General features: G+C 54.3%; 3 protein-coding genes across 3 annotated transcripts in view; all 3 read right to left on the bottom strand.

Annotated features, from left to right (window-relative positions):
- Positions 1 to 3,223, bottom strand: part of dnah7 (dynein, axonemal, heavy chain 7) — a 28,629-nt gene extending 25,406 nt beyond the window's left edge. The window contains exons 1-12 of the mRNA XM_049727633.2: positions 2,832 to 3,223; positions 2,416 to 2,506; positions 2,228 to 2,348; positions 1,988 to 2,054; positions 1,646 to 1,826; positions 1,490 to 1,562; positions 1,304 to 1,429; positions 1,120 to 1,239; positions 845 to 1,028; positions 593 to 778; positions 256 to 525; positions 45 to 172 (exon numbers count right to left, since the gene is read on the bottom strand). Of these exons, the coding sequence (XP_049583590.1) occupies positions 45 to 172; positions 256 to 525; positions 593 to 778; positions 845 to 1,028; positions 1,120 to 1,239; positions 1,304 to 1,429; positions 1,490 to 1,562; positions 1,646 to 1,826; positions 1,988 to 2,054; positions 2,228 to 2,348; positions 2,416 to 2,506; positions 2,832 to 2,834 (1,550 nt within the window). The 5' untranslated portion in view covers positions 2,835 to 3,223. The remainder of the gene's footprint in view (positions 1 to 44; positions 173 to 255; positions 526 to 592; positions 779 to 844; positions 1,029 to 1,119; positions 1,240 to 1,303; positions 1,430 to 1,489; positions 1,563 to 1,645; positions 1,827 to 1,987; positions 2,055 to 2,227; positions 2,349 to 2,415; positions 2,507 to 2,831) is intronic.
- Positions 3,224 to 3,432: 209 nt separating this feature from the next.
- LOC125973467 (sterol 26-hydroxylase, mitochondrial-like) lies at positions 3,433 to 6,638 on the bottom strand. The gene is made up of 9 exons (XM_049727632.2): positions 6,409 to 6,638; positions 6,099 to 6,280; positions 5,629 to 5,828; positions 5,249 to 5,446; positions 5,007 to 5,170; positions 4,646 to 4,812; positions 4,363 to 4,444; positions 4,036 to 4,236; positions 3,433 to 3,956 (listed from the first exon to the last, which is right to left on the bottom strand). Exons 1-9 carry the CDS (start codon positions 6,604 to 6,606, stop codon positions 3,828 to 3,830), a joined length of 1,521 nt encoding a protein of 506 aa, XP_049583589.1. The 5' UTR covers positions 6,607 to 6,638; the 3' UTR covers positions 3,433 to 3,827.
- Positions 6,639 to 19,336: 12,698 nt separating this feature from the next.
- bcs1l (BC1 (ubiquinol-cytochrome c reductase) synthesis-like) lies at positions 19,337 to 24,202 on the bottom strand. Its single transcript, XM_049729060.1, has 7 exons — positions 23,698 to 24,202; positions 23,284 to 23,423; positions 23,020 to 23,214; positions 22,887 to 22,950; positions 22,642 to 22,814; positions 21,754 to 21,871; positions 19,337 to 21,679 (listed from the first exon to the last, which is right to left on the bottom strand). Exons 1-7 carry the CDS (start codon positions 24,015 to 24,017, stop codon positions 21,427 to 21,429), a joined length of 1,263 nt encoding a protein of 420 aa, XP_049585017.1. The 5' UTR covers positions 24,018 to 24,202; the 3' UTR covers positions 19,337 to 21,426.
- Positions 24,203 to 24,548: the final 346 nt, after the last annotated feature.

Genomic DNA, 24,548 nt, shown 5'->3' with positions numbered 1-24,548 from the left:
CAATAGCAGGACACGAGTCGACAAAATAGATTTTTGCAACTGACGCCGTGTTGATGTCTTGATGGCCCTGGAGCATCCGCGAGACCACTTGGTCCTGGAGGTCTTTGGCACGCTTCGCCAGAGCATGGATGAGCTTGTGGGACTGGACCTCAAACATGCCCAGGCTGACCACCTGAAAGGACACAAAAAGATCATCGCTGGTGGCAAGCAATCGGATTCAATCGGGAGGGCTTTTTACGTCTCTCGCCGGCGTGCCTTGCGCGAGGTGTACTGGATCTGGTCGATGAGCTCCTGGTAGTTGATGACTTCCCTCATGAGCTCCTCGAAGGTCGGGTCTGACCCCAGGAAACGCTCCATGGCCTCCTCGGCCTCCTTGTTCACCAAGGTGGAGTATTTGTCGTACTCGTGGATGTACGCCACGGGCTTCACGTACTCGGCGAGGATCACCTTGCGAACTTCCTCTACCTGTGCCGCCACAATTTCTGGCAGGATCACAGGTCGGAGGGTGTCCCCGGAGCCACTCGACTGGGAGAAGAATGAAATGAGGTTTGACTTTCAAGAGAAGAAACAAATGGTGATGAGCGTTGCTTACCGGCACCCAATCTGCGTAGAGTTTGGTTTCCACACGTGGCAACAAGGTGACGGACCTGAGCATGAACTCAAAGACATTCAGTAGAATGTCTTCAAAGGATTTGAGGTCTGGCTCCAAAGTGATCTCGCGATCCTCCAGAATCAGCAGCAGCGTAAAGCCCCGGTACCCAAAGCTCTGCTCTGACTCCTGAAAGAAGAGAAGAGTCGATCAAGGACTGCGGCCTCGACGAGCCAACTTTTTTGGAGTCCGTACGGAAATGGGGCAAATGAGCTTGGTGTAGTCACTCATGGAGTCCAAGACCAGGTTCTGCAGCTGGATGCCCATGAGCGTGGCGGCGCAGTTAAAGAAAGACTGCAACTTGTCCACGTGGCTTTGAGGGGGCACCAGTTTACGCCGACCCCCGTGGTAGAAAATGTTGTGCACTTCGGGAAGCCACCTGCAAATTCAAAGTGAAAGAAATGGCCACGGAGAAACGCAATCGTCAGCCGTCCGGCATTGGCACGCCATTTTGCCATCATCTCACTCACTTGTTGAGAAGGGTCATTCGAACGTTACCAATCTGACCGTTGGCGTTTTGCTGAAACGCCGACAACTCCATGGACTCGGCTCTGGCGCGGAGTTCGGCCGTATCGATCAAACGCAATTCTCTGCGGGAAGACTGGGTTTTGCCGTGCCGTTTGCTTGGAGCGCGGGTTTTGAGAGGAAGCAAACCTGTAAGCGGTGTTCCACAGGTTGAGCACCTGCTGCATGGTGGGGTTGAAAGAGTGCAGCCAGTTGCTCATCCTGTTGCGCGCCAACACGTAGGAGTCCTTCCACGCTTTGGGCACCCACACCAACCTGCCGTCAACAAAGGAGGCCTTCCATCAAAGCTCAAAACGCAAGACAAGATGAACGTACTCGAGTCTGTGAAGAGGAAGCTCTTTGTCGGGGTCCTCTTCCGCTTCCGCCGGATCGCTGAAAGTGTACTTGACTGCGAGAAAGAAATATTAAGGCAGAAAAGGAATTCAAACGGAATGTTACAATCACGAGTTGAGAATTGAAGTCAATAATTACGGATTGCCGTCTTGATGCTGAGCAAGTAGTCCTCCCGGACTTCGTCGAGCAGCACGTTTAGCGTTTCCTTCTGGTTCTTTAGGTGACCGGGGACCTTGCCCGTGATGTTCTTCACCCATGAGTCTTGCAGAGGCGTCAGATTGTGCAGGTTGATGCCGTTTTGAATGTAGTGGTAATATTTCTGCAACACAACGTAATTGCTAGGACAATAATGTGGCTGGAAGGAATATTATGATGTTGTGGGATGTTGTCTTTACGATTTGGTCATGATTCTGTCAATCATCTCATCGATTATTCAAGTCATGGCATCGAAATTAACATCTTGATATTTTAGTGGATCACCTTATCAATCAAATCATTACTCAAAAAGTCATCATCCTCTTCCAGCTGTTGCAGGTGGTGCTGCTGGCTGAAAAACAAAAAGTAGCAACAGGGAACATTTCCTTTATGCAAAAATAGTATAACAAAAAAAAGCAAAATAAAAAAACAAAAGGCCAAAACTAAAATGTAGCTTTTGAGAGAAATTATAACACAATAAATCATACACTAATAAATAAAAAATAAAAAAATGGAACAATTTACCAAATGTACTTCACCAGACTCCTTCGTAGGCTCCGGCGTTTTTTAATCGGGAGCATGCGGGAGGACTTTGAGGGCTTTGACGAGAGATTTGGCATAGCATCTGCCTCTCCGTCGACACGCACTACCAAAAAAAAAAAGAACAAATCGGTAACAATCACGTCCAACCCCAATCTTATAAACAAACTCACTTTCTCCATTTGTTCCCCGAGAATTCTCCTTGAGGTTCAGCTGTGGTGAAAATGAAGGTCTCGATTCCATCCATATCTCCTTTTGGTGGGCCTTTGCAAAGTGAAAGTCACATAAGAAGGCCAATTTTCACTCACTAACGTGATTGAAGTCCATGTAAAGTGAATTAAGAGTTTTGTCTTCGCCAAAAGATTCATTGTAGTATTACTTACAGTAAGCAATTTGTCTCTGGCCATCTATCAGTGACAGGTAGAAATTTTAAATGCTATGTCACTTCTACCAGACATAATTATTTCAGTAAATACATTTTTGTTTGATGATGTGACATTTCTTATTTTATTTATAGGAAAACATTGGACAGTACTAAGTAGTCATACATGAACCGAATTGATTTGTCTTCCAGGGAAGATATACCTACCATTTTCCTCGACGCCGATGAAAACGACGCAAACCAGTTACTATGGGAGTCAGAAAAATCAAAACGGGGTCAAATGCTTTCCATTCTGAAGATAACACGCCCACCGAATACATTCACCTTGAATACAAAAAGTCTTTTAAAAGACACATTTTAGCCCCTGAACAAACGTTTTACTAGGTATACATGACGAGACGAATCTATTTGTTTGAAGTGGAGGATGTATTATCTCCCGGGAAAACAAACTAGTTACTATGGTGCGATTCGAGGAACACTTGAATGCACCACAAATCGCAACAAGCTAAATCTGTGACGTCACACCACACACGCACGCGCGAAAGTCAACACACTACTCAAATCTGGACACATTTGAAATATGTAAAAGACACATAAAATACGTGGTGACGTCCGTAAGAGACATCATGTCAAAAAGAATGCTTCAAAAGCAGCAAGAAGGGGAGCATTGAGTATGCGTTGCGTTCAAGTGAAACACGGCGATGCGATGTTTTATGACGTGATGTTAGCGGTATCTCGTGGCCATATTCAAAATCAGCAATTTTCACATAAATGAACCCAGACGAGATACAAAGGAAACACGAGTTAGTTTAGTTTGACTAGTGACTTTTATTGTACGTACTACACATTCATGTATGAATATGCTTTTGTATGTAGTAATGAGGGAGTCGTAGAGGATGAGTGACCAAAACTGGATCCAGTTTGGCATCAAGCTGGCTCATGAGCCTCATGAGATGGATGCTGGTTGCTTTATGTTGACTAATCAAACCATTGAGTGCAGTCATTTATTTTGACTACAACTGTGTACATGCCAGATGAATGAAATTGATGCTTGATGATCATCGCTGTTCAGTGCTTTGCGACCATCCTGTGGCAGCGTTTCCCTTCTTGCCTTGTGTTAGCCATCCTCAGCTGTTCGCTGGCGATTTTCCCATCTCCGTGCCAGCGCTCCACCTGACCTTCCCCTGCAACGAGAGCCAATTTCTAGGCCGGCTTTTCGTGTCTGTCCGCAAAATGGAGACTGATCGGTCGGTCTGGAATGAGAACGGTGCGGTTGATACATTTCACGTCGCCGACGCCGGGGTCTGGTTTAATTTCAAACGTCCTGATTATCTGAAAGACGAACAAAGCACGGAATGAAGTTGCACTCATCAATATCAAACTTGCATCCCTGCGGTGAGAAGGTACTTACTCGAAATACAAGCAGATGCATCTCCAGCTCTGCAATCCTGCGACCGACGCAGCCTCTCACGCCAAAGCCAAACGGGATGGAGCTGAACGCGTTGGGCCTTTCTCGGCCGTCGCGGAGCCATCTGTCTGGCTTGAAGGTGAACGGCTCCGGAAAGTTTTCCTCGTCGTGACTCATGGCGTAGTGGCAAAACGTAAAAACTGTCTGGAGGAGGAATAAACAAACATACGGGAGTCTTTGGAAAAGGATGTCTGGGGGGGGAAGGGTCTCTGGATCCCAAAGGTTTGAGAACCCCTTGAGTGAGAGTTGGTTGGTGTGAGTAAGACCTACATTTGGGGGAAAGTGATAGCCATCAAGATCCAGACTTTTTTCAGTCAGGACTCTTGCATTCAAAGGAACAACTGGATACATCCTGGAGTGGAAATAAACAATTACAACTGCAAGCAGTGACCAAATGGCCGACATTGTTTTTATTATTGAAATATTTATTTGTTTAATTAAACTTAAGGAGATATCTTAGTTGCTGACTCGCTTCTGAGCTACGCTTCGGAATACGAGGAGCTGTCCAAGCGTGAAAAAGTAGCAAAAAAAAACAAAATCCAAGGACCTGTACCTCAGAGCTTCCTTGATGACGGCTCTTAAATATGGCAAGCGGGCAAAGTCCTCTGCAGACGGGGTTCCATCTGCTGTTTTCAACTCAGATACTTCTTTATGAAGCTTTTCTTGGATTTGGGGGTAACGGGACAGCAGGTGCAAAGTCCATGTCAGAGTGTTGGAAGTCTGAACAGCATAAAATGAAGAAGAAGAAAGTAGGAACAACAGAACTATCTCTTATTTTTTTTGTAGAGGATTGGAATTAAGGTATATGAGTTAATTAAATAATTATTTACAAAAGATTTTGCACATTTCGACATGGTTTCAAGGCCTACTTGTGCAACTGGTATATATTTCTTTGCTTTTGTCACCAAAATTACCGTGTCCACTCCGGCTAAGAGAAGCTCGGCTACGCTGCCGTAAACGTCTTTGATGTCCATTTCGGTGTTTGACAGCAAGTACGTCAGGTACTCTCCCTCCACATTCTGGTCGCGGTCAATGCGCTGCCGAATGTCGTCCAGCTTCTTGTCGATCAATGGTTTTGCTCAAATATAAAGGCGGAGAATATTCATGGCAAATCCTCCAAATGTTCATCAGACTAGCGCCTCGGAAGTCGGCTCACCAAAGCTGAAGATGCCCTCCCATCCGTCGATGTAGCGTCCCCAGTAGGGAAGCAGATTCCGGCTCCACTTGGGCAGAATCACCACGGCCAGGCTGTTGGAAAACATTTTGGCGATGGCGTCGATAAACTGCTGCGTCTCTGCAGGAATGTCCTTTTCCAGAGCGCCCAATCTGGTTTCAAACAATATTGTGCCGATACCTAGGTGGAATGAGTCAGGGTTGTCTCAAACTTGATTGAGCATTATTCCGGTTGATGCTCAAAAAGGGATTTATTTTTAAATGACTTTTACATCACCCAATTCTAGCATTTGAACAAGGGTGTGTCAACGTAACTTTATATTTGTCTGTCTTTTTTCTGCGTAATGCAAACTGGGTACTTACCTTCGAGTGAAAACCGATGGAACTCATTGGCCAAATTCGTCACCATATCGCCGGTGGGGCTGCAGCGGCGCACATCGCGCAGCCTGACCATGAAGTCGTCAACCACGGCATTGAGAGTCCTGCAATATCGAGCCGAATCTTTGGGGTGCATCATTCGCTTGTTCAAGGCCACCCTCAGCTTGTACCAGCTCTCGCCCTCTCTTGGGACACAAACAAAACGACATCAACCCTCCTGTTTGGTCACGTAAATGTGGCTCCCTTCAAGCTTGGAACATCACTGGCAGATATACTAAACATTGGTCAATTATTGTCCAGTTCTTATCTGTTGCTTGCTCTTCTCTGTTTGCGATTCGTATTTGCCACGAGTCGTGCGCCCGGATTGACCGTCCGCGTTCGCATGACAAGACTTTGCCTGTTTTACAAGACGTCGCTGGGACACGAGAGGGAAAAGAAATGGCAAACGCGCTTACACTGTAAACGGTCCGTAGCCCAGTCCTTTCATGTCACGATAATCCTTCCAAAACGACATGTCTCCCCTGCAAGGGAACTTTTCATCTCTTCTCAAGACTTGCTCCAGGAGCGCCACACTGTTGAGTGACACGGTCTTCAAGCCGTCTCGGTATATGGGCCCGTAGAGCTGCTTTTCGTACAGCTGATGAGTGAAAGAAAGTCGTCGGTCGGGATCACCGGATGTGTCCGTCACCGGTCACACCAAAGTCTCGAGGACCCGTGCAACGGAGTGATTTCAACCTCACATTGAAGACCGTGGGCGTAGTGTACCTGAAGCTCATGCCCCCGGCTGTAGAAGCCCTGGAAGACCATCCGGTAGAGCAGCTCCAAGACGCTGACTTGGGGGAGGTCCTTCACCGTCCGAGGCTTCTCCAGAGCGCCCAGCTCGGAGGACGTACTCCGTTGGGCTCTTTGGTAGATCCGGGCCGCAGCAACCGGACTTCTGTGCAAGAGGCGCATGGTGGCCATGACGGGTCGAAAATAGCTTTATGCTCATATTACAGTCCAACCGAGAGCTCAAAGGGGAGGGGCTATTCCACATCAAGTTTAACCCTCTAGGCTCGCTCAGAAGAATAATATGACCTCAAACTCATCTTACAACTTACTCTTAAATTGAAATAAATGATTAGGTTTTTTTCGTAATGCTGTGCAGCCTTTCTGTACTCGTACTCGCAACACAACCCAGGCTAAACTTAGCTCCTCCCTAAAGCTAAAGCCTCGTCCCACAGTCAAGATGATTATTTCAACATTCTTTCTTGATGCCCATTTTTATTTAGACCAGGGGTGGGCAATTAATTTTTACCACATGAAAAAGCTGAGTTGTGTCAGAGGGCCACACCTACGATAACTTAAACCGGCTCAATTTTCTTCCATTGTAAAATGCACTAAATTCTTTATTTTAAATAGTTGGTACTGGTAATTAGAAGAATACAATTATTCTCTTTATGTTTATATTAAGCTATGTGAAATTGTGGTGTAAAGGCCAAATTAAAAAAAACAATTATTAATCAGTACAATTCATTCTTAACTTCTTTAACTAAAGTTGTATTTATTTATTTTAAAAATTACAATTGGCCTCGCCGGATGTGGCCCGCGGGCCGTAATTTGCCCAGGTTTGCTCTGAGGTCTTCCTTGGTATATGGATTTGAACAATCTATCAAATAGTTGTAAATGTCTGGCGGAAAAGTCGCCTTATTAGAGGAGCAAACGCTTGCTGTCCCAGCTCCTGCCACGCTTGAGCTGGTGGCGTTCTTACTTGCTTTCCACAGCGGATTATATTTTGATTTTTTCATATATATATATTATTATTATTTAATATATTTTCAACTTTTCAATGTATGTCTTGCGGCTTTCTTGGTCCAACTGGACGAAATAATCACTCACTCGCGACCGACTAAACGGCCGCCATCCTCACGAGTCTAGTGGCAGCGGACGAGGGAGGCTTTTTGGGCGCCAAATAATAATGGCCGCCCGGACTTGTGACGTTAGTGCATTTCGGCCTCACTACACCCACCCACCCAAGGCCCCCACCCTCACGAGTCTAGTGGTAGCGGACGAGGCTTTTTGGCGGCAAATAATAATGGCCGCCCGGACTTGCGACGTTAATGCATTTCGGCCTCACGACACCCACCCAAGGCCCCCACCCTCACGAGTCTAGTGGTAGCGGACGAGGGAGGCTTTTTGGCGGCAAATAATAATGGCCGCCCGGACTTGTGACGTTAATGCATTTCGGCCTCACTACACCCACCCAAGGCCCCCACCCTCGCGAGTCTAGTGGTAGCGGACGAGGGAGGCTTTTTGGCGGCAAATAATAATGACATGTGACATTAATGCATTTCGGCCACTGAATTTCCCGCGCTCCCCTGTCCATATAGTATGCATTTGCCCGGCGCGCGTCACACCCCTCAGTCAAAAACAACAGGCTGCCTGAAATGTCAGCGTTTACCTTGGATTATAATGATCGCGGGGATTTAATCGATTCTCCGCCCGCCTGCCGTCTCTACGGACGGTGCACAGCAAATGCACCTGCAACATAACACGGTGAAGGCTTTATTCTATTTTTATTTATCGGGGGATGCGCCGCGCCGCGACGGCGTCGTCCCGTTCAATATTCCTTACCAGTTGACGCACGGAGGCGCAACTGCCGTCGGCGTTCAGGCGATGGCCAACGCTACATTACAGTCATGAAAAAAAAAAAAGAAAAAAAAGAGGAATAGTTGAACAACAACTGTGACTTATTTAGATCGTCTGTCGACGTGTTACTCCACGCTTTGCTCACGGTGTCAGCCCCTCAGTGGCGGATTCCATGATGTGTCAGCTCGCTGGGGCAATCCTAAAACAAATTCAAACATGCAGACACAAATGAGAACTAGTGTGCTACTCCACACTTTGCTAACGGTGTTAGCAGTTTCCATTATGTAACAATGTTCAAGATTCAAGGGGTTTTATCTGCCATGTCTGAGGCTGCCAAACAAGGAATTCGACTTCGGTAAATCACAGCCTCTGTTCAACATTTAGGTGACTAACAACAACACTCATGACATGTGAAAAATGGCAAATATTCTCAAACATCCCCTGATCTTAAACTCCCAAGAGGGCAAAGGAAAACTCAAAACTCCAGCTGCCTTGCGCTGCCTTGCGCTGCCTTGCGCTGCCTTGCGCTGCCCTGCGCTGCCCTGCGCTGCCCTGCGCTGCCTTGCGCTGCCTTGCGCTGCCCTGCGCTGCCCTGCGCTGCCCTGCGCTGCCTTGCGCTGCCTTGCGCTGCCCTGCGCTGCCCTGCGCTGCCCTGCGCTGCCCTGCGCTGCCTTGCGCTGCCCTGCGCTGCCTTGCGCTGCCTTGCGCTGCCTTGCGCTGCCTTGCGCTGCCTTGAACTCGCCTTGGACTCGCCTTGGACTCGTCTCGTCTCGTCTCGCCTCGCCTCGCCTCGCCTCGCCTCGCCTCGCCTCGCCTCGCCTCGCACTTGTACTTGTACTTGTACTTGTGCTTGCGCTTGCGCTTGCGCTTGCGCTTGCCCTTGCCTTGCCTTGCCTTGCCTTGCCTTGCCTTGCCTTGCCTTGCCTTGCCTTGCCTTGCCTTGCCTTGCCTTGCCTTGCCTTGCCTTGCCTTGCCTTGCCTTGACTTGCCTTGCCTTGCCTTGTACTCGCCTTGTACTCGCCTTGTACTCGCCTTGTACTCGCCTCGCCTCGCCTCGCTTCACCTCGCCTTGTACTTGCCTTGTACTTGCCTTGTACTTGCCTTGTACTTGCCTTGCCTTGCCTTGCCTTGCCTTGCCTTGCCTTGCCTTGCCTTGCCTTGCCTTGCCTTGCCTTGCCTTGCCTTGTACTCGCCTCGCTTCGCCTCGCCTTGTACTTGCCTTGTACTTGCCTTGTACTTGCCTTGCCTTGCCTTGCCTTGCCTTGCCTTGCCTTGCCTTGCCTTGCCTTGCCTTGCCTTCCCTTCCCTTCCCTTGCCTTGCCTTGCCTTGCCTTGCCTCGTACTCGCCTCGCCTCGCTTCGCCTCACCTCGTACTCGCCTCGCCTCGCTTCGCCTCGCCTTGTACTTGCCTTGTACTTGCCTTGCCTTGCCTTGCCTTGCCTTGTACTTGCCTTGTACTTGTACTTGTACTTGCCTTGCCTTGTACTTGCCTTGCCTTGTACTTGCCTTGTACTTGCCTTGCCTTGCCTTGTACTTGCCTTGCCTTGTACTTGCCTTGCCCAGCCTTGCCTTGCCTTGCCTAGCCCTGAGTAACTTTGCCTTGCCTGGCTCTGTCGTCTCGCCATGCTTTCCGCCTTGTACTTGCCTCGCCGTCTCTTGCGGTGCCTTGCCTGGCTTTTGCCTTGCCTTGCCTTGCCTTGCTGCGCCATGCCTTGCTGTGCCGTGCCGTGCCAGCTTGTGCTTGTGGCTGCCCGCGCCTGTGCCGTGCCGAGCCTTGACGTGCCGTGCCGTGCCCGTGCCTGTGCTTCCGCCCGTGCCAGTGCCGTGCTCTCCCGGGCCGTGCCTGTGCCTGTGCTCCAGCTTGTGCTTGGCTTGTGCTTGTGCCCGTGCCTGTGTCGAGCCGTACAATACTGTGCCGAACCTGGGCCTGTGCCTGTGCTTGTGCCTGCTTGTGCTCCGCCACGCCTGTACTTGTGCCACTGCTTGAGCCTGCGCCTGCCTGTGCTTGTGCGGGTGCCAGCGCTTTGCCCGTGCTCGATCCTGTCTGTGCTTGTGCCTGTGCTTGTGCCTGTGCTTGTACCTGTGCCTGTGCTTGTGCCTGTGCCTGTGCTTGTACCTGTGCTTGTGCCTGTGCTTGTGCCTGTGCTTGTGCCTGTGCCTGTGCTTGTGCCTGTGCTTGTGCCTGTGCCTGTGCTTGTGCCTGTGCTTGTGCCTGTGCTTGTGCCTGTGCCTGTGCTTGTGCTTGTGCCTGTAGTTGTGCTTGTGCTTGTGCTTGTGTCTGGCTTGTGGTTGTGCTTGTGGTTGTGCTTGTGGTTGTGCTTGTGGTTGTGCTTGTGGTTGTGCTTGTGGTTGTGCTTGTGCTTAGACTTGGATTTGGACTTGTGCTTGAACTTGGATTTGGACTTGTGCTTGGACTTGACTTGACTTGAATTGACTTGTACTTGCCTTGTACTTACCTTGTACTTGCCTTGCCTTGCCTTGCCTTGCCTTGCCTTGCCTTGCCTTGCCTTGCCTTGCCTTGTACTTGCCTTGCCTTGTACTTGCCTCGTCTCGCCACGTACTTGCCTTGCCTTGTACTTGCCTCGTCTCGCCTTGTACTTGCCTTGCCTTGTACTTGCCTTGTACTTGCCTTGCCTTGCCTTGCCTTGCCCCCTGCGCCTTGCCCCCTGCGCCTTGCCTTGCGCCTTGCCCCCTTCGCCTTGCCCCTTGCGCCTTGCCCCCTTGCGCCTTGCCCCCTTGCGCCTTGCCCCCTTGCGCCTTGCGCCTTGCCCCTTGCGCCTTGCCCCTTGCGCCTTGCCCCTTGCGCCTTGCCTTGCCCTTTGCACCTTGCGGCCTTGCCCCTTGCGCCTTGCCCCTTGCGCCTTGCCCCCTGCGCCTTGCCCCTTGCGCCTTGCGCCTTGCCCCTTGCGCCTTGCCCCCTTGCGCCTTGCCCCTTGCGCCTTGCCCCTTGCGTCTTGCCCCTTGCGCCTTGCCCCTTGCGCCTTGCCCCTTGCGCCTTGCCCCTTGCGCCTTGCCTTGCCTTGCCTTGCCTTGCCTTGCCTTGCCTTGCCTTGCCTTGCCTTGCCTTGCCTTGCCTTGTACTTGCCTTGCCTTGTACTTGCCTTGCCTCGCCTCGCCTCGCCTCGTACTTGTCCTGCCTCGCCTCGCCTCGCTTCGCATCGAACTTGTACTTGTACTTGTGCTTGCCGTGCCTTGCCCCTGTCTTGCCTTGCCTTGCCTTGCCTTGCCTTGCCTTGCCTTGCCTTGCCTTGCCTTGCCTTGCCTTGCCTTGCCTTGCCTTGCCTTGCCTTGCCTTGCCTTGCCTTGTACTCGCCTTGTACTCGCCTCACCTCGCTTCGCCTCGCCTTGTACTTGCCTTGTACTTGCCTTGCCTTGCCTTGCCTTGCCTTGCCTTGCCTTGCCTTGCCTTGCCTTGCCTTGCTTTGCCTTGCCTTGCCTTGCCTCGTACTCGCCTCGCCTCGCTTCGCCTCGCCTCGTACTCGCCTCGCCTCGCTTCGCCTCGCCTTGTACTTGCCTTGTACTTGCCTTGCCTTGCCTTGTACTTGCCTTGTACTTGTACTTGTACTTGCCTTGCCTTGTACTTGCCTTGCCTTGTACTTGCCTTGCCTTGCCTTGCCTTGCCTTGCCTTGCCTTGCCTTGCTTTGCCTTGCCTTGCCTCGTACTCGCCTCGCCTCGCTTCGCCTCGCCTCGCCTCGCCTCGCTTCGCCTCGCCTCGTACTCGCCTCGCTTCGCCTCGCCTTGTACTTGCCTTGTACTTGCCTTGCCTTGCCTTGCCTTGTACTTGCCTTGTACTTGTACTTGTACTTGTACTTGTACTTGTACTTGCCTTGCCTTGTACTTGCCTTGCCTTGTACTTGCCTTGTACTTGCCTTGCCTTGCCTTGTACTTGCCTTGCCTTGTACTTGCCTTGCCCAGCCTTGCCTTGCCTTGCCTAGCCCTGAGTAACTTTGCCTTGCCTGGCTCTGTCGTCTCGCCATGCTTTCCGCCTTGTACTTGCCTCGCCGTCTCTTGCGGTGCCTTGCCTGGCTTTTGCCTTGCCTTGCCTTGCCTTGCTGCGCCATGCCTTGCTGTGTCATGCCGTGCCGTACCGTGCCGTGCCATGCCAGCTTGTGCTTGTGCCTGCCCGCGCCTGTGCCGTGCCGAGCCTTGATGTGCCGTGCCGTGCCCGTGCCTGTGCTTCCGCCCGTGCCAGTGCCGTGCTCTCCCGGGCCGTGCCTGTGCCTGTGCTCAAGCTTGTGCTTGGCTTGTGCTTGTGCCTGTGCCTGTGTCGAGCCGTACAATACTGTGCCGAACCTAGGCCTGTGCCTGTGCTTGTGCCTGCTTGTGCTCCGCCACGCCTGTACTTGTGCCACTGCTTGAGCCTGCGCCTGCCTGTGCTTGTGCGGGTGCCAGCGCTTTGCCCGTGCTCGATCCTGTCTGTGCTTGTGCCTGTGCTTGTGCCTGTGCTTGTACCTGTGCCTGTGCTTGTGCCTGTGCCTGTGCTTGTGCCTGTGCTTGTGCTTGTGCCTGTGCTTGTGCCTGTGCTTGTGCTTGTGCCTGTGCCTGTGCCTGTGCTTGTGCCTGTGCTTGTGCCTGTGCCTGTGCCTGTGCCTGTGCTTGTGCCTGTGCCTGTGCTTGTGCTTGTGCCTGTGGTTGTGCTTGTGCCTGTGGTTGTGCTTGTGCTTGTTCTTGTGCTTGTGTCTGGCTTGTGGTTGTGCTTGTGGTTGTGCTTGTGGTTGTGCTTGTGGTTGTGCTTGTGGTTGTGCTTGTGGTTGTGCTTGTGGTTGTGCTTAGACTTGGATTTGGACTTGTGCTTGGACTTGGATTTGGACTTGTGCTTGGACTTGGATTTGGACTTGTGCTTGGACTTGACTTGACTTGAATTGACTTGTACTTGCCTTGTACTTACCTTGTACTTGCCTTGCCTTGCCTTGCCTTGCCTTGCCTTGCCTTGCACTTGCACTTGCACTTGCACTTGCCTTGCCTTGCCTTGCCTTGCCTTGCCTTGCCCCTTGCGCTTTGCCCCCTGCGCCTTGCCTTGCGCCTTGCCCCCTGCGCCTTGCCCCCTGCGCCTTGCCCCTTGCGCCTTGCGCCTTGCCCCCTTGCGCCTTGCCCCTTGCGCCTTGCCCCTTGCGCCTTGCCCCTTGCCCCTTGCGCCTTGCCTTGCCCCTTGCCCCTTGCGCCTTGCGGCCTTGCCCCTTGCGCCTTGCCCCTTGCGCCTTGCCCCTTGCGCCTTGCCCCCTGCGCCTTGCCCCTTGCGCCTTGCGCCTTGCCCCCCTTGCGCCTTGCCCCTTGCGCCTTGCGCCTTGCCCCTTGCGCCTTGCCTTGCGCCTTGCCCCCTGCGCCTTGCCCCCTGCGCCTTGCCCCTTGCGCCTTGCGCCTTGCCCCCTTGCGCCTTGCCCCTTGCGCCTTGCCCCTTGCGCCTTGCCCCTTGCGCCTTGCCTTGCCCCTTGCGCCTTGCGGCCTTGCCCCTTGCGCCTTGCCCCTTGCGCCTTGCCCCTTGCGCCTTGCCCCCTGCGCCTTGCCCCTTGCGCCTTGCGCCTTGCCCCCCTTGCGCCTTGCCCCTTGCGCCTTGCGCCTTGCCCCTTGCGCCTTGCCTTACCCCTTGCCCCTTGCGCCTTGCCCCTTGCGCCTTGCCCCTTGCGCCTTGCCCCTTGCGCCTTGCCCCTTGCCCCTTGCCTTGCCCCTTGCCCCTTGCGCCTTGCCCCTTGCGCCTTGCCCCTTGCGACTTGCGCCTTGCCCCTTGCGCCTTGCCCCCTTGCGCCTTGCCCCTTGCGCCTTGCCCCTTGCGTCTTGCCCCTTGCGCCTTGCCCCTTGCGCCTTGCCCCTTGCGCCTTGCCCCTTGCGCCTTGCCTTGCCTTGCCTTGCCTTGCCTTGCCTTGCCTTGCCTTGCCTTGCCTTGCCTTGCCTTGCCTTGTACTTGCCTTGTACTTGCCTTGCCTTGTACTTGCCTTGCCTCGCCTCGCCTCGCCTCGTACTTGTCCTGCCTCGCCTCGCCTCGCTTCGCATCGAACTTGTACTTGTACTTGTGCTTGCCGTGCCTTGCCCCTGTCTTGCCTTGCCTTGCCTTGCCTTGCCTTGCCTTGCCTTGCCTTGCCTTGCCTTGCCTTGCCTTGTACTTGCCTTGTACTTGCCTTGCCTCGCCTTGCCTTGCCTTGCCTTGCCTTGCCTTGCCTTGCCTTGCCTTGCCTTGTACTCGCCTTGTACTCGCCTCGCCTCGCTTCGCCTCGCCTTGTACTTGCCTTGCCTTGCCTTGCCTTGCCTTGCCTTGCCTTGCCTTGCCTTGCCTCGCCTCGCCTCGTACTCGCCTCGCCTCGCCTCGCTTCGCCTCGCCTCGTACTGGCCTCGCCTCGCCTTGTACTTGCCTTGCCTTGCCTTGCCTTGCCTTGCCTTGTCCTGCCTCGCCTCGCCTCGCTTCGCATCGAACTTGTACTTGTACTTGTACTTGCCTTGTGCTTGCCGTGCCTTGCCCCTGTCTTGCCTTGCCTTGCCTTGCCTTGCCTTGCCTTGCCTTGCCTTGCCTTGCCTTGCCTTGCCTTGCCTTGCCTTGCCTTGCCTCGTACTCGCCTCGCCTCGCTTCGCTTCGCCTCGCCTCGCCTCGCTTCGCCTCGCCTCGCCTCGCCTTGTACTTGTACTTGCCTTGCCTTGTACTTGCCTTGTACTTGTACTTGTACTTGTACTTGTACTTGTACTTGTACTTGTACTTGTACTTGGCCTTGCCTTGTACTTGCCTTGCCTTGTACTTGCCTTGTACTTGCCTTGCCTTGCCTTGTACTTGCCTTGCCTTGTACTTGCCTTGCCCAGCCTTGCCTTGCCTTGCCTAGCCCTGAGTAACTTTGCCTTGCCTGGCTCTGTCGTCTCGCCATGCTTTCCGCCTTGTACTTGCCTCGCCGTCTCTTGCGGTGCCTTGCCTGGCTTTTGCCTTGCCTTGCCTTGCCTTGCTGCGCCATGCCTTGCTGTGTCATGCCGTGCCGTACCGTGCCGTGCCATGCCAGCTTGTGCTTGTGCCTGTGCCTGTGTCGAGCCGTACAATACTGTGCCGAACCTAGGCCTGTGCCTGTGCTTGTGCCTGCTTGTGCTCCGCCACGCCTGTACTTGTGCCACTGCTTGAGCCTGCGCCTGCCTGTGCTTGTGCGGGTGCCAGCGCTTTGCCCGTGCTCGATCCTGTCTGTGCTTGTGCCTGTGCTTGTGCCTGTGCTTGTACCTGTGCCTGTGCTTGTGCCTGTGCCTGTGCTTGTGCCTGTGCTTGTGCTTGTGCCTGTGCCTGTGCCTGTGCTTGTGCCTGTGCCTGTGCTTGTGCTTGTGCCTGTGGTTGTGCTTGTGCCTGTGGTTGTGCTTGTGCTTGTTCTTGTGCTTGTGTCTGGCTTGTGGTTGTGCTTGTGGTTGTGCTTGTGGTTGTGCTTGTGGTTGTGCTTGTGGTTGTGCTTGTGGTTGTGCTTGTGGTTGTGCTTGTGGTTGTGCTTGTGCTTAGACTTGGATTTGGACTTGTGCTTGGACTTGGATTTGGACTTGTGCTTGGACTTGACTTGACTTGAATTGACTTGTACTTGCCTTGTACTTACCTTGTACTTGCCTTGCCTTGCGTTGCCTTGCCTTGCCTTGCCTTGCCTTGCCTTGCCTTGCCTTGCCTTGCCTTGCCTTGCCTTGCACTTGCACTTGCACTTGCCTTGCCTTGCCTTGCCTTGCCTTGCCTTGCCCCTTGCGCCTTGCCCCCTGCGCCTTGCCTTGCGCCTTGCCCCCTGCGCCTTGCCCCCTGCGCCTTGCCCCTTGCGCCTTGCGCCTTGCCCCCTTGCGCCTTGCGCCTTGCCCCTTGCGCCTTGCCCCTTGCGCCTTGCCTTGCCCCTTGCGCCTTGCGGCCTTGCCCCTTGCGCCTTGCCCCTTGCGCCTTGCCCCTTGCGCCTTGCCCCCTGCGCCTTGCGCCTTGCCCCTTGCGCCTTGCCCCCTGCGCCTTGCCCCCTGCGCCTTGCCCCTTGCGCCTTGCGCCTTGCCCCCTTGCGCCTTGCGCCTTGCCCCTTGCGCCTTGCCCCTTGCCCCTTGCGCCTTGCCTTGCCCCTTGCGCCTTGCGGCCTTGCCCCTTGCGCCTTGCCCCTTGCGCCTTGCCCCTTGCGCCTTGCCCCCTGCGCCTTGCGCCTTGCCCCTTGCGCCTTGCCCCCCTTGCGCCTTGCCCCTTGCGCCTTGCCCCTTGCGCCTTGCCTTGCGCCTTGCCCCCTGCGCCTTGCCCCCTGCGCCTTGCCCCTTGCGCCTTGCGCCTTGCCCCCTTGCGCCTTGCCCCTTGCGCCTTGCCCCTTGCGCCTTGCCCCTTGCGCCTTGCCTTGCCCCTTGCGCCTTGCGGCCTTGCCCCTTGCGCCTTGCCCCTTGCGCCTTGCGCCTTGCCCCTTGCGCCTTGCCCCCTGCGCCTTGCCCCTTGCGCCTTGCGCCTTGCCCCCCTTGCGCCTTGCGCCTTGCCCCTTGCGCCTTGCCCCTTGCGCCTTGCGCCTTGCCCCTTGCGCCTTGCCTTGCGCCTTGCCCCCTGCGCCTTGCCCCCTGCGCCTTGCCCCTTGCACCTTGCGCCTTGCCCCCTTGCGCCTTGCCCCTTGCGCCTTGCCCCTTGCGCCTTGCCCCTTGCGCCTTGCCTTGCCCCTTGCGCCTTGCGGCCTTGCCCCTTGCGCCTTGCCCCTTGCGTCTTGCCCCTTGCCCCTTGCCCCTTGCGCCTTGCCCCTTGCGCCTTGCCCCTTGCGCCTTGCCCCTTGCGCCTTGCCTTGCTTTGCACTTGCACTTGCACTTGCACTTGCACTTGCCTTGCCTTGCCTTGCCTTGCCTTGCCCCTTGCGCCTTGCCCCCTGCGCCTTGCCTTGCGCCTTGCCCCCTGCGCCTTGCCCCCTGCGCCTTGCCCCTTGCGCCTTGCGCCTTGCCCCCTTGCGCCTTGCGCCTTGCCCCTTGCGCCTTGCCCCTTGCCCCTTGCGCCTTGCCTTGCCCCTTGCGCCTTGCGGCCTTGCCCCTTGCGCCTTGCCCCTTGCGCCTTGCCCCTTGCGCCTTGCCCCCTGCGCCTTGCCCCTTGCGCCTTGCGCCTTGCCCCCCTTGCGCCTTGCCCCTTGCGCCTTGCGCCTTGCCCCTTGCGCCTTGCCTTGCGCCTTGCCCCCTGCGCCTTGCCCCCTGCGCCTTGCCCCTTGCGCCTTGCGCCTTGCCCCCTTGCGCCTTGCCCCTTGCGCCTTGCCCCTTGCGCCTTGCCCCTTGCGCCTTGCCTTGCCCCTTGCGCCTTGCGGCCTTGCCCCTTGCGCCTTGCCCCTTGCGCCTTGCCCCTTGCGCCTTGCCCCCTGCGCCTTGCCCCTTGCGCCTTGCGCCTTGCCCCCCTTGCGCCTTGCGCCTTGCCCCTTGCGCCTTGCCCCTTGCGCCTTGCGCCTTGCCCCTTGCGCCTTGCCTTGCGCCTTGCCCCCTGCGCCTTGCCCCCTGCGCCTTGCCCCTTGCGCCTTGCGCCTTGCCCCCTTGCGCCTTGCCCCTTGCGCCTTGCCCCTTGCGCCTTGCCCCTTGCGCCTTGCCTTGCCCCTTGCGCCTTGCGGCCTTGCCCCTTGCGCCTTGCCCCTTGCGTCTTGCCCCTTGCCCCTTGCCCCTTGCCCCTTGCGCCTTGCCCCTTGCGCCTTGCCCCTTGCGCCTTGCCCCTTGCGCCTTGCCTTGCCTTGCACTTGCACTTGCACTTGCACTTGCACTTGCCTTGCCTTGCCTTGCCTTGCCTTGCCCCTTGCGCCTTGCCCCCTGCGCCTTGCCTTGCGCCTTGCCCCCTGCGCCTTGCCCCCTGCGCCTTGCCCCTTGCGCCTTGCGCCTTGCCCCCTTGCGCCTTGCGCCTTGCCCCTTGCGCCTTGCCCCTTGCCCCTTGCGCCTTGCCTTGCCCCTTGCGCCTTGCGGCCTTGCCCCTTGCGCCTTGCCCCTTGCGCCTTGCCCCTTGCGCCTTGCCCCCTGCGCCTTGCCCCTTGCGCCTTGCGCCTTGCCCCCCTTGCGCCTTGCCCCTTGCGCCTTGCGCCTTGCCCCTTGCGCCTTGCCTTGCGCCTTGCCCCCTGCGCCTTGCCCCCTGCGCCTTGCCCCTTGCGCCTTGCGCCTTGCCCCCTTGCGCCTTGCCCCTTGCGCCTTGCCCCTTGCGCCTTGCCCCTTGCGCCTTGCCTTGCCCCTTGCGCCTTGCGGCCTTGCCCCTTGCGCCTTGCCCCTTGCGCCTTGCCCCTTGCGCCTTGCCCCCTGCGCCTTGCCCCTTGCGCCTTGCCCCCTTGCGCCTTGCCCCTTGCGCCTTGCGCCTTGCCCCTTGCGCCTTGCGCCTTGCCCCTTGCGCCTTGCCTTGCCCCTTGCCCCTTGCGCCTTGCCCCTTGCGCCTTGCCCCTTGCGCCTTGCCCCTTGCCCCTTGCCTTGCCCCTTGCCCCTTGCGCCTTGCCCCTTGCGCCTTGCCCCTTGCGACTTGCGACTTGCGCCTTGAGACTTGACTTGACTTGGACTTGGACTTGGACTTGGACTTGGACTTGGACTTGACTTGGCTTGTACTTGCCTTGTACTTGACTTGTACTTGACTTGACTTGACTTGTACTACTTGTACTTGTACTTGCCTTGCCTTGCGTCTTGCGCCTTGCCCCTTGCCCCTTGCGCCTCGCGCCTCCGCCTCGCGACTTGCCCCTTGCGACTTGACTGGACTTGGACTGGACTTGGACTGGACTTGGACTGGACTTGGACTGGACTGGAGTTGGACTGGACTTGGACTGGACTTGGCTTTGCCTTGTACTTGACTTGACTTGTACTTGACTTGACTTGTACTTGGCCTTAGCCTTAGCCTTGTACTTGGCCTTGTACTTGGCCTTGTACTTGCCTTGCCTTGCCTTGCCCCTCTCCCCTTTCCCCTTGCGCCTTGCGCCTTGTGCTTTGCCCCTTGCGCCTCGCCCCTCGCGCCTCGCGACTCGCCTTGACTTGACTTGACTTGATTGGACTTGGACTGGACTTGGACTGGACTGGACTGGACTTGGCTTTGCCTTGTACTTGCCTTGTACTTGACTTGTACTTGACTTGTACTTGACTTGACTTGCCTTGGACTTTCCTTGGACTTTGTCATGGATGGAATGGAGCAGGGCGACCAAATGCAGCTTGGACCAGGGTTTATTGAGCAAACTATAGATACTCGATTATGCACATGAATAACGGAACAGACAGGTAACGAGAGGCAGGTGACTGTGATTAATACATAGATTGAGAGACACAGGAAGGGAGGGGCGAGCACACAGACACTGACAGTACCCCCCTCCCCCCCACCCCCACAAGGGACGGCTCCCGACATCCCAAAAACCGAAATCCCCACGTGGCGAACTGGGGGGTAAGCGCACCAGTTCAAACAACCTCACTGGCCTATGGCAAAGTCCTAACCGCGCTCGGCGGCAGCACTGGGGACATGAACTGCAATCAGCGGCTACTCGGGGGGACACGAACCGCAATCGACGGCTACTCGGGGGACACGAAGCGCAATCGGCGGCAACTCTGGAACACGAACCGCAATCGCCGGCAACTCTGGAACACAAACCGCAACTCTGGAACACGAACCGCAATCGGCGGCAACTCTGGAACACGAACCGCAATCGGCGCTAACTCTGGAACACGAACCGCAATCAGCGGAAACTCTGGAACACGAACCGCAATCGGCGGCAACTCTGGAACACGAACCGCAATCGGCGGCAATTCTGGAACACAAACCGCAATCGCCGGCAACTCTGGAACACGAACCGCAATCGGCGGCAACTCTGGAACACGAACCGCAATCGGCGGTAACTCTGGAACACGAACCGCAATCGGCGGCAACTCTGGAACACGAACCGCAATCAGCGGCAATTCTGGAACACGAACCTCAATCGGCGGCAACTCTGGAACACGAACCGCAATCGGCGGCAACTCTGGAACAAACATGTGCAATCGGCGGCAACTCAGGAACACGAAGCGCAATCGGCGGTAACTCTGGAACACGAACCGCAATCGGCGGCAATTCTGGAACACAAACCGCAATCGGCGGCAACTCTGGAACACGAACCGCAATCAACGGCAACTCTGGAACACGAATCGCAATCGGCGGCAACTCTGGAAGTCCGTACCGCAATCGGCGGCAACTCTGGAACACGAACCGCAATTGGCAGCAACTCTGGAACACAAATCGCAACTCTGGAACACGAACCGCAATCGGCGGAAAGTCTGGAACACGAAGCGCAATCGGCGGTAACTCTGGAACACGAACGGCAATCGGTGCCAACTCTGGAACACAAACCGCAATCGGTGTGTGTTGAAAGATTTTACCACTAGCATTGGCTGAAACGACACTAGACAACAGTTTGTTACCTTTGAATGGATGCTAACTCATGTAAACATAGCCGATACTCAATCCCAGGCGGTGACATCAACAAACAATGGAGATTACAGCGGTGTTAGTATTTTATAGTGATGAACTACAAAAAGAGATTCAATTGGTTTCAACAGAGCCCTCAGTCATAAAATTGGCATTATCATGAGGCCGTACGCGAGACAACACCATTGGCCATGAGCAGAAGCTGCTGGCCTCCTCTCGCTCGCCAGGGTGGAGACAGCTACGCTTCCACAAGTCCATTAAACGCTTGAATAAATACGATAAATAAGGAATAAGATAAATCAGCCATTTTCCTGGCTGCCCAAACACCACGTACACCCCTTGTCCCCAAGAAAGGAGTCATTCAATGGCCGCATTAGAAGAGGGGGGGGGCAGCGGCTCCCACATCACGTCCACATCCCGTCCACATCCCGTCCACATCCCGTCCACACGTCCTTTTCTTAGGGCCGGAGGATTTACGGATGCTCCTTTAGAAATTAGAATAGAGTTTGAGGAAATGCTGCAGACTGGTGCTTTTCTTTCCACTGTCAACGGCGTGCGGCTCAGCGATCAAATACATGGATGAATTAAACAACGGTAGACGGTGCTTTGGGCCTTTCACAAATGCCATGGTGCCTAAATATACTCTTTTAACATCGCTTAAAACTCCAATGATTTATCTCAAGTCAGCTTGAAAATGAATGCAAATGCCATTAGTCCATTACCGTCTTCATAGATACATATAAATATATGGAAATATTGTTGGAATATAAATTTTAATGGGGAAAAAAAATAGCACTCCATAATGTTGTAGCGTCATTAAAAAAAAAAAAAAATCCCACTCCCGTTATTCTTTTAGTTGTGCGATGTTTTGTATCGATCCAGCAGGGTCCATTTTGTGCAGCAGAAAGTGTCCTTGCACCTGAGCCGCACTGATCTCAGTGCGGGCCGCCAGCGCGCACGTGGCAAAACGTTCACCCTCCGAGACGGTCTGATCCGGATAGAAGCGTCCAAACATCTGGCTGAGCTGCCAGTGGCTACAATGGCCGATATACTGCTTGAGATCCACGCGGCCGGGCCGGATCAGCGCTGAATCCAACCTGTGGGCGCACAAAAAGATTGATGCGGTGTGGAAATATTCACAATGACACATTAAGTGTCCTTTCAAGAGTACCTGTCAATGTGGTTTGTGGTCATGAATACAATTCTGGCCTCGGATGAAGCCACACCGTCCAGAGAGTTCAGCAGGCCACTAAAAGTCAGCCGTCCCATTCCCTGGTAGGCCAAAGGATCTGTCAGGAGGGGAAAATGCTCATTTAAAATCAGAGAGCAGCCTCTGTGTTTGTTTGAAAAACAGCTCAGCTCTCATGGCACACTGACTATGAGTCAAAACATGAAAAGCAAAAATCACGGAGTGTGTCTGACTTCATAAGATCAAGTCGGGTTGTTATGATGCGTCTGGTGTGTTGGTGGAGTGTTGGTGGAGTGCCCAGTGCATGTCACTTCTCACTGTCAACCCTCACCGCTGGCTAGCAGTATGCGAACGGGAGAGCCGAGTGCGTAAGTCTCTCCCTGCCAGTACATAGCCTCTCTAACAGCAAGCCCTATGTAGTGCCTCCACGCGGCGACACATGGTAACTGGGTACAACACGGACCCAGGCAAAACTACAAGGGACTCGGAGGAGGTCTGGCCCCTAGACGTGCGGCACGCAGGCCCACCGGTGTGTGGACACGCCCTGGTGCCCACGAACCAGCCCCCAACTATGGGTTAAATAGTACCACTGCCCAGTGGGCTCCTCAGAAGAGGAATGGGCTAAGGGAGTCAACCCCTACAGAAAATCAATTTCCCCTTGGGTTGGTGTCAGGAAGGGCATCCGACTGTAAAAACTTTTGCTCCAAAAATATTCTCAGTATGGCATTTTCATCCACTGGCCATGGACCACCTCCAGTGGAAGAAAGCCATATTGAGAATCCAGTCCTACCCAGCGGCAGTCTGGAAAGTGGACGTTAAACCGATGAAGAAAGAAGAAGACGGAGAGTTGCTGAGTAAAGGGGGACTTACTCTCCGTCGGAAGCAGCTCTCGGCTTACGAAGGCGGCGTCCACGTCCTCCAGCAAGATGATACTCTGTTGCGGTGCCACGCTCAACAGGTGGTTGAGACGATCGTCGGAGAGCGAGCGATCGCTCAGACTCATCAAACAGATGCTGTAGCCCAGCTCGCCGGCCAGAGCCGTGCTAAAACACAAACGGTTGTGTTACAAAAAAAAGACAACGTCAGCTGCAAAGACAAAGCTGTGGGAAACTAACATAAAGCTGCTTTTGCCGCATCCCGGGGGTCCGTACAACAGATATCCTCTCCTGTACGGGATGCCTTTGGGGAAAAAGGAATACAAAGTTAATAAGTGGTGGTCAGCGTTATTGGTTATTTTTTCTCATTTACCCCTATCTGTGTACCACTTGGGGTTCCCAATAAACTCCTTCACATCAGCCACAATCTTTTCAGCCACGCCTGCCTCCAGGACCACGGAGCTGAGGGGTCTGCGTCGCCGCGGAAACCCAAAGGGGCGCCACTCGGCGCCCATGGCCGTGTACATCACCGTGCGTCCTTCTTCCTGCTTCAAGGCCAACTCCCTGGCTGAGAAGGTGGTCGGAGCCTCGGTCAACATCGAGCGGTCGTGATGCGAGACTACGGCTCTGCGTTTACCTTCTTGTAAAATATTGAAGAAGACTTTGCGGTCCCGGCCCAACGCCGTGAAGGTGACGGACTCCCATGGGGTGCCCGTGTGCATGTCGATCATCTGTTTCTCTCTGGTCCTCTCGACCCTGATCCACTTGTGGCCATACCTGCGCAACAGAAAACAAACTGACCATAACAAAGTCTGTGTAATATAGTCATATTGAGGTGGAAAAGTCCTTGTCTCGTGTGAATGAAACTGTCATCGCATTCATGGTCAACAACAGAAGGGAGTCATATTTATCAAGTGAATTTAAAATGACAACTTGTTCTTTTAATATTGGGCCTTTTTATACAGAACAATACGCCTTTAATCTCTTGCGTCTCATTTACAAGCTCAAGTGAATACTTTTTGGAGTCCAAGAACATGCATTTGATGCTGACCAGATGATGTGGTTCCCCGGGCTGGGATGGAAGTCGAACTGGGTTTTAACGCGTCCGCTCTCGTGCGCCATGTAGGACGTCTCCACGCTCAAATGCTGGGTTCGAGTGGCATGCTTGGTGATCCAACTCAGGAGCCAGTGGTAGCTCTTGTCCTTGCTGGGCACCTCCAGCGTGATCATGTAGTTCCTGCGGAAAAACACCATCCCCACCTGGGCTCCTTTCCTGGCCAAGGCCAATGCGGTTCCAACCCCTACCAGTCCGAATCCAGCCCCGAAGTAGGGGTTGTCCTTCAGACTGTCCAGAATATCTGACAGTGGCATGTTGACTTTATGTACACAATCAAGCCCCTACCACCATCGTAGAGAGCAGCGTCTTACTTGGATGTATCTTATTGTCCGGCAATAAGAACATGTGACGAGGTTTTCAAAAGAATAGTCAAGAACATGATAACATGCTTTACAGTGGTCGCCACCTATAGCGCAGGTCCCGCGATAGAACCGGAAATGACGCTCGGTAAGTGTACCGTGTTCGTTTGGCATTTTCGAATTATAAAGATAGACGCCATAGCCCGGTGTAGATGCTTTGTTTTTAGGCCTTGGGTTACCCAATATATATATATATGCCTTTCTTTCTTTCTTTTGCCGTTGGGTGCAAAAGAAGTTTGTTTTGTGTTGTTTTTCTGTGTCCAATGTACAGTGTTCCGACGGGGGATCTGCTCCGTTGAAATTCAGTTCCGAAGACGTCCGCTTTTAAATTAATGTAGTTAATAATATATAGATATGTTCATCGAAATAACTAACTTGTTGTTTAGTCTTTGACCCTATAAAAACATTTAAATGAGTTTGGTGTAT

Source organism: Syngnathus scovelli, chromosome 8, assembly GCF_024217435.2.
Source record: "Syngnathus scovelli strain Florida chromosome 8, RoL_Ssco_1.2, whole genome shotgun sequence".
Classification (NCBI taxonomy): domain Eukaryota; kingdom Metazoa; phylum Chordata; class Actinopteri; order Syngnathiformes; family Syngnathidae; genus Syngnathus; species Syngnathus scovelli.
The sequence above is the reverse complement of the archived record's forward strand: the minus strand, read 5'-3'. Positions and strand labels throughout refer to the sequence as shown.

Coding starts and splice junctions, on each gene's coding strand:
- LOC125973467 (XM_049727632.2), bottom strand. CDS start 6,606: ATGGCCACCATGCGCCTCTTGCACAGAAGTCCGGTTGCTGCGGCCCGG. Junction 6,281..6,408: donor GCCGGGGGCATGAGCTTCAG/GTACACTACGCC, acceptor TTCACTCATCAG/CTGTACGAAAAGCAGCTCTA. Junction 5,447..5,628: donor CCATCGGTTTTCACTCGAAG/GTAAGTACCCAG, acceptor CATTCCACCTAG/GTATCGGCACAATATTGTTT.
- bcs1l (XM_049729060.1), bottom strand. CDS start 24,017: ATGCCACTGTCAGATATTCTGGACAGTCTGAAGGACAACCCCTACTTC. Junction 22,951..23,019: donor CAAGTGGTACACAGATAGGG/GTAAATGAGAAA, acceptor TTTTCCCCAAAG/GCATCCCGTACAGGAGAGGA. Junction 21,680..21,753: donor ACCACAAACCACATTGACAG/GTACTCTTGAAA, acceptor GTGCGCCCACAG/GTTGGATTCAGCGCTGATCC.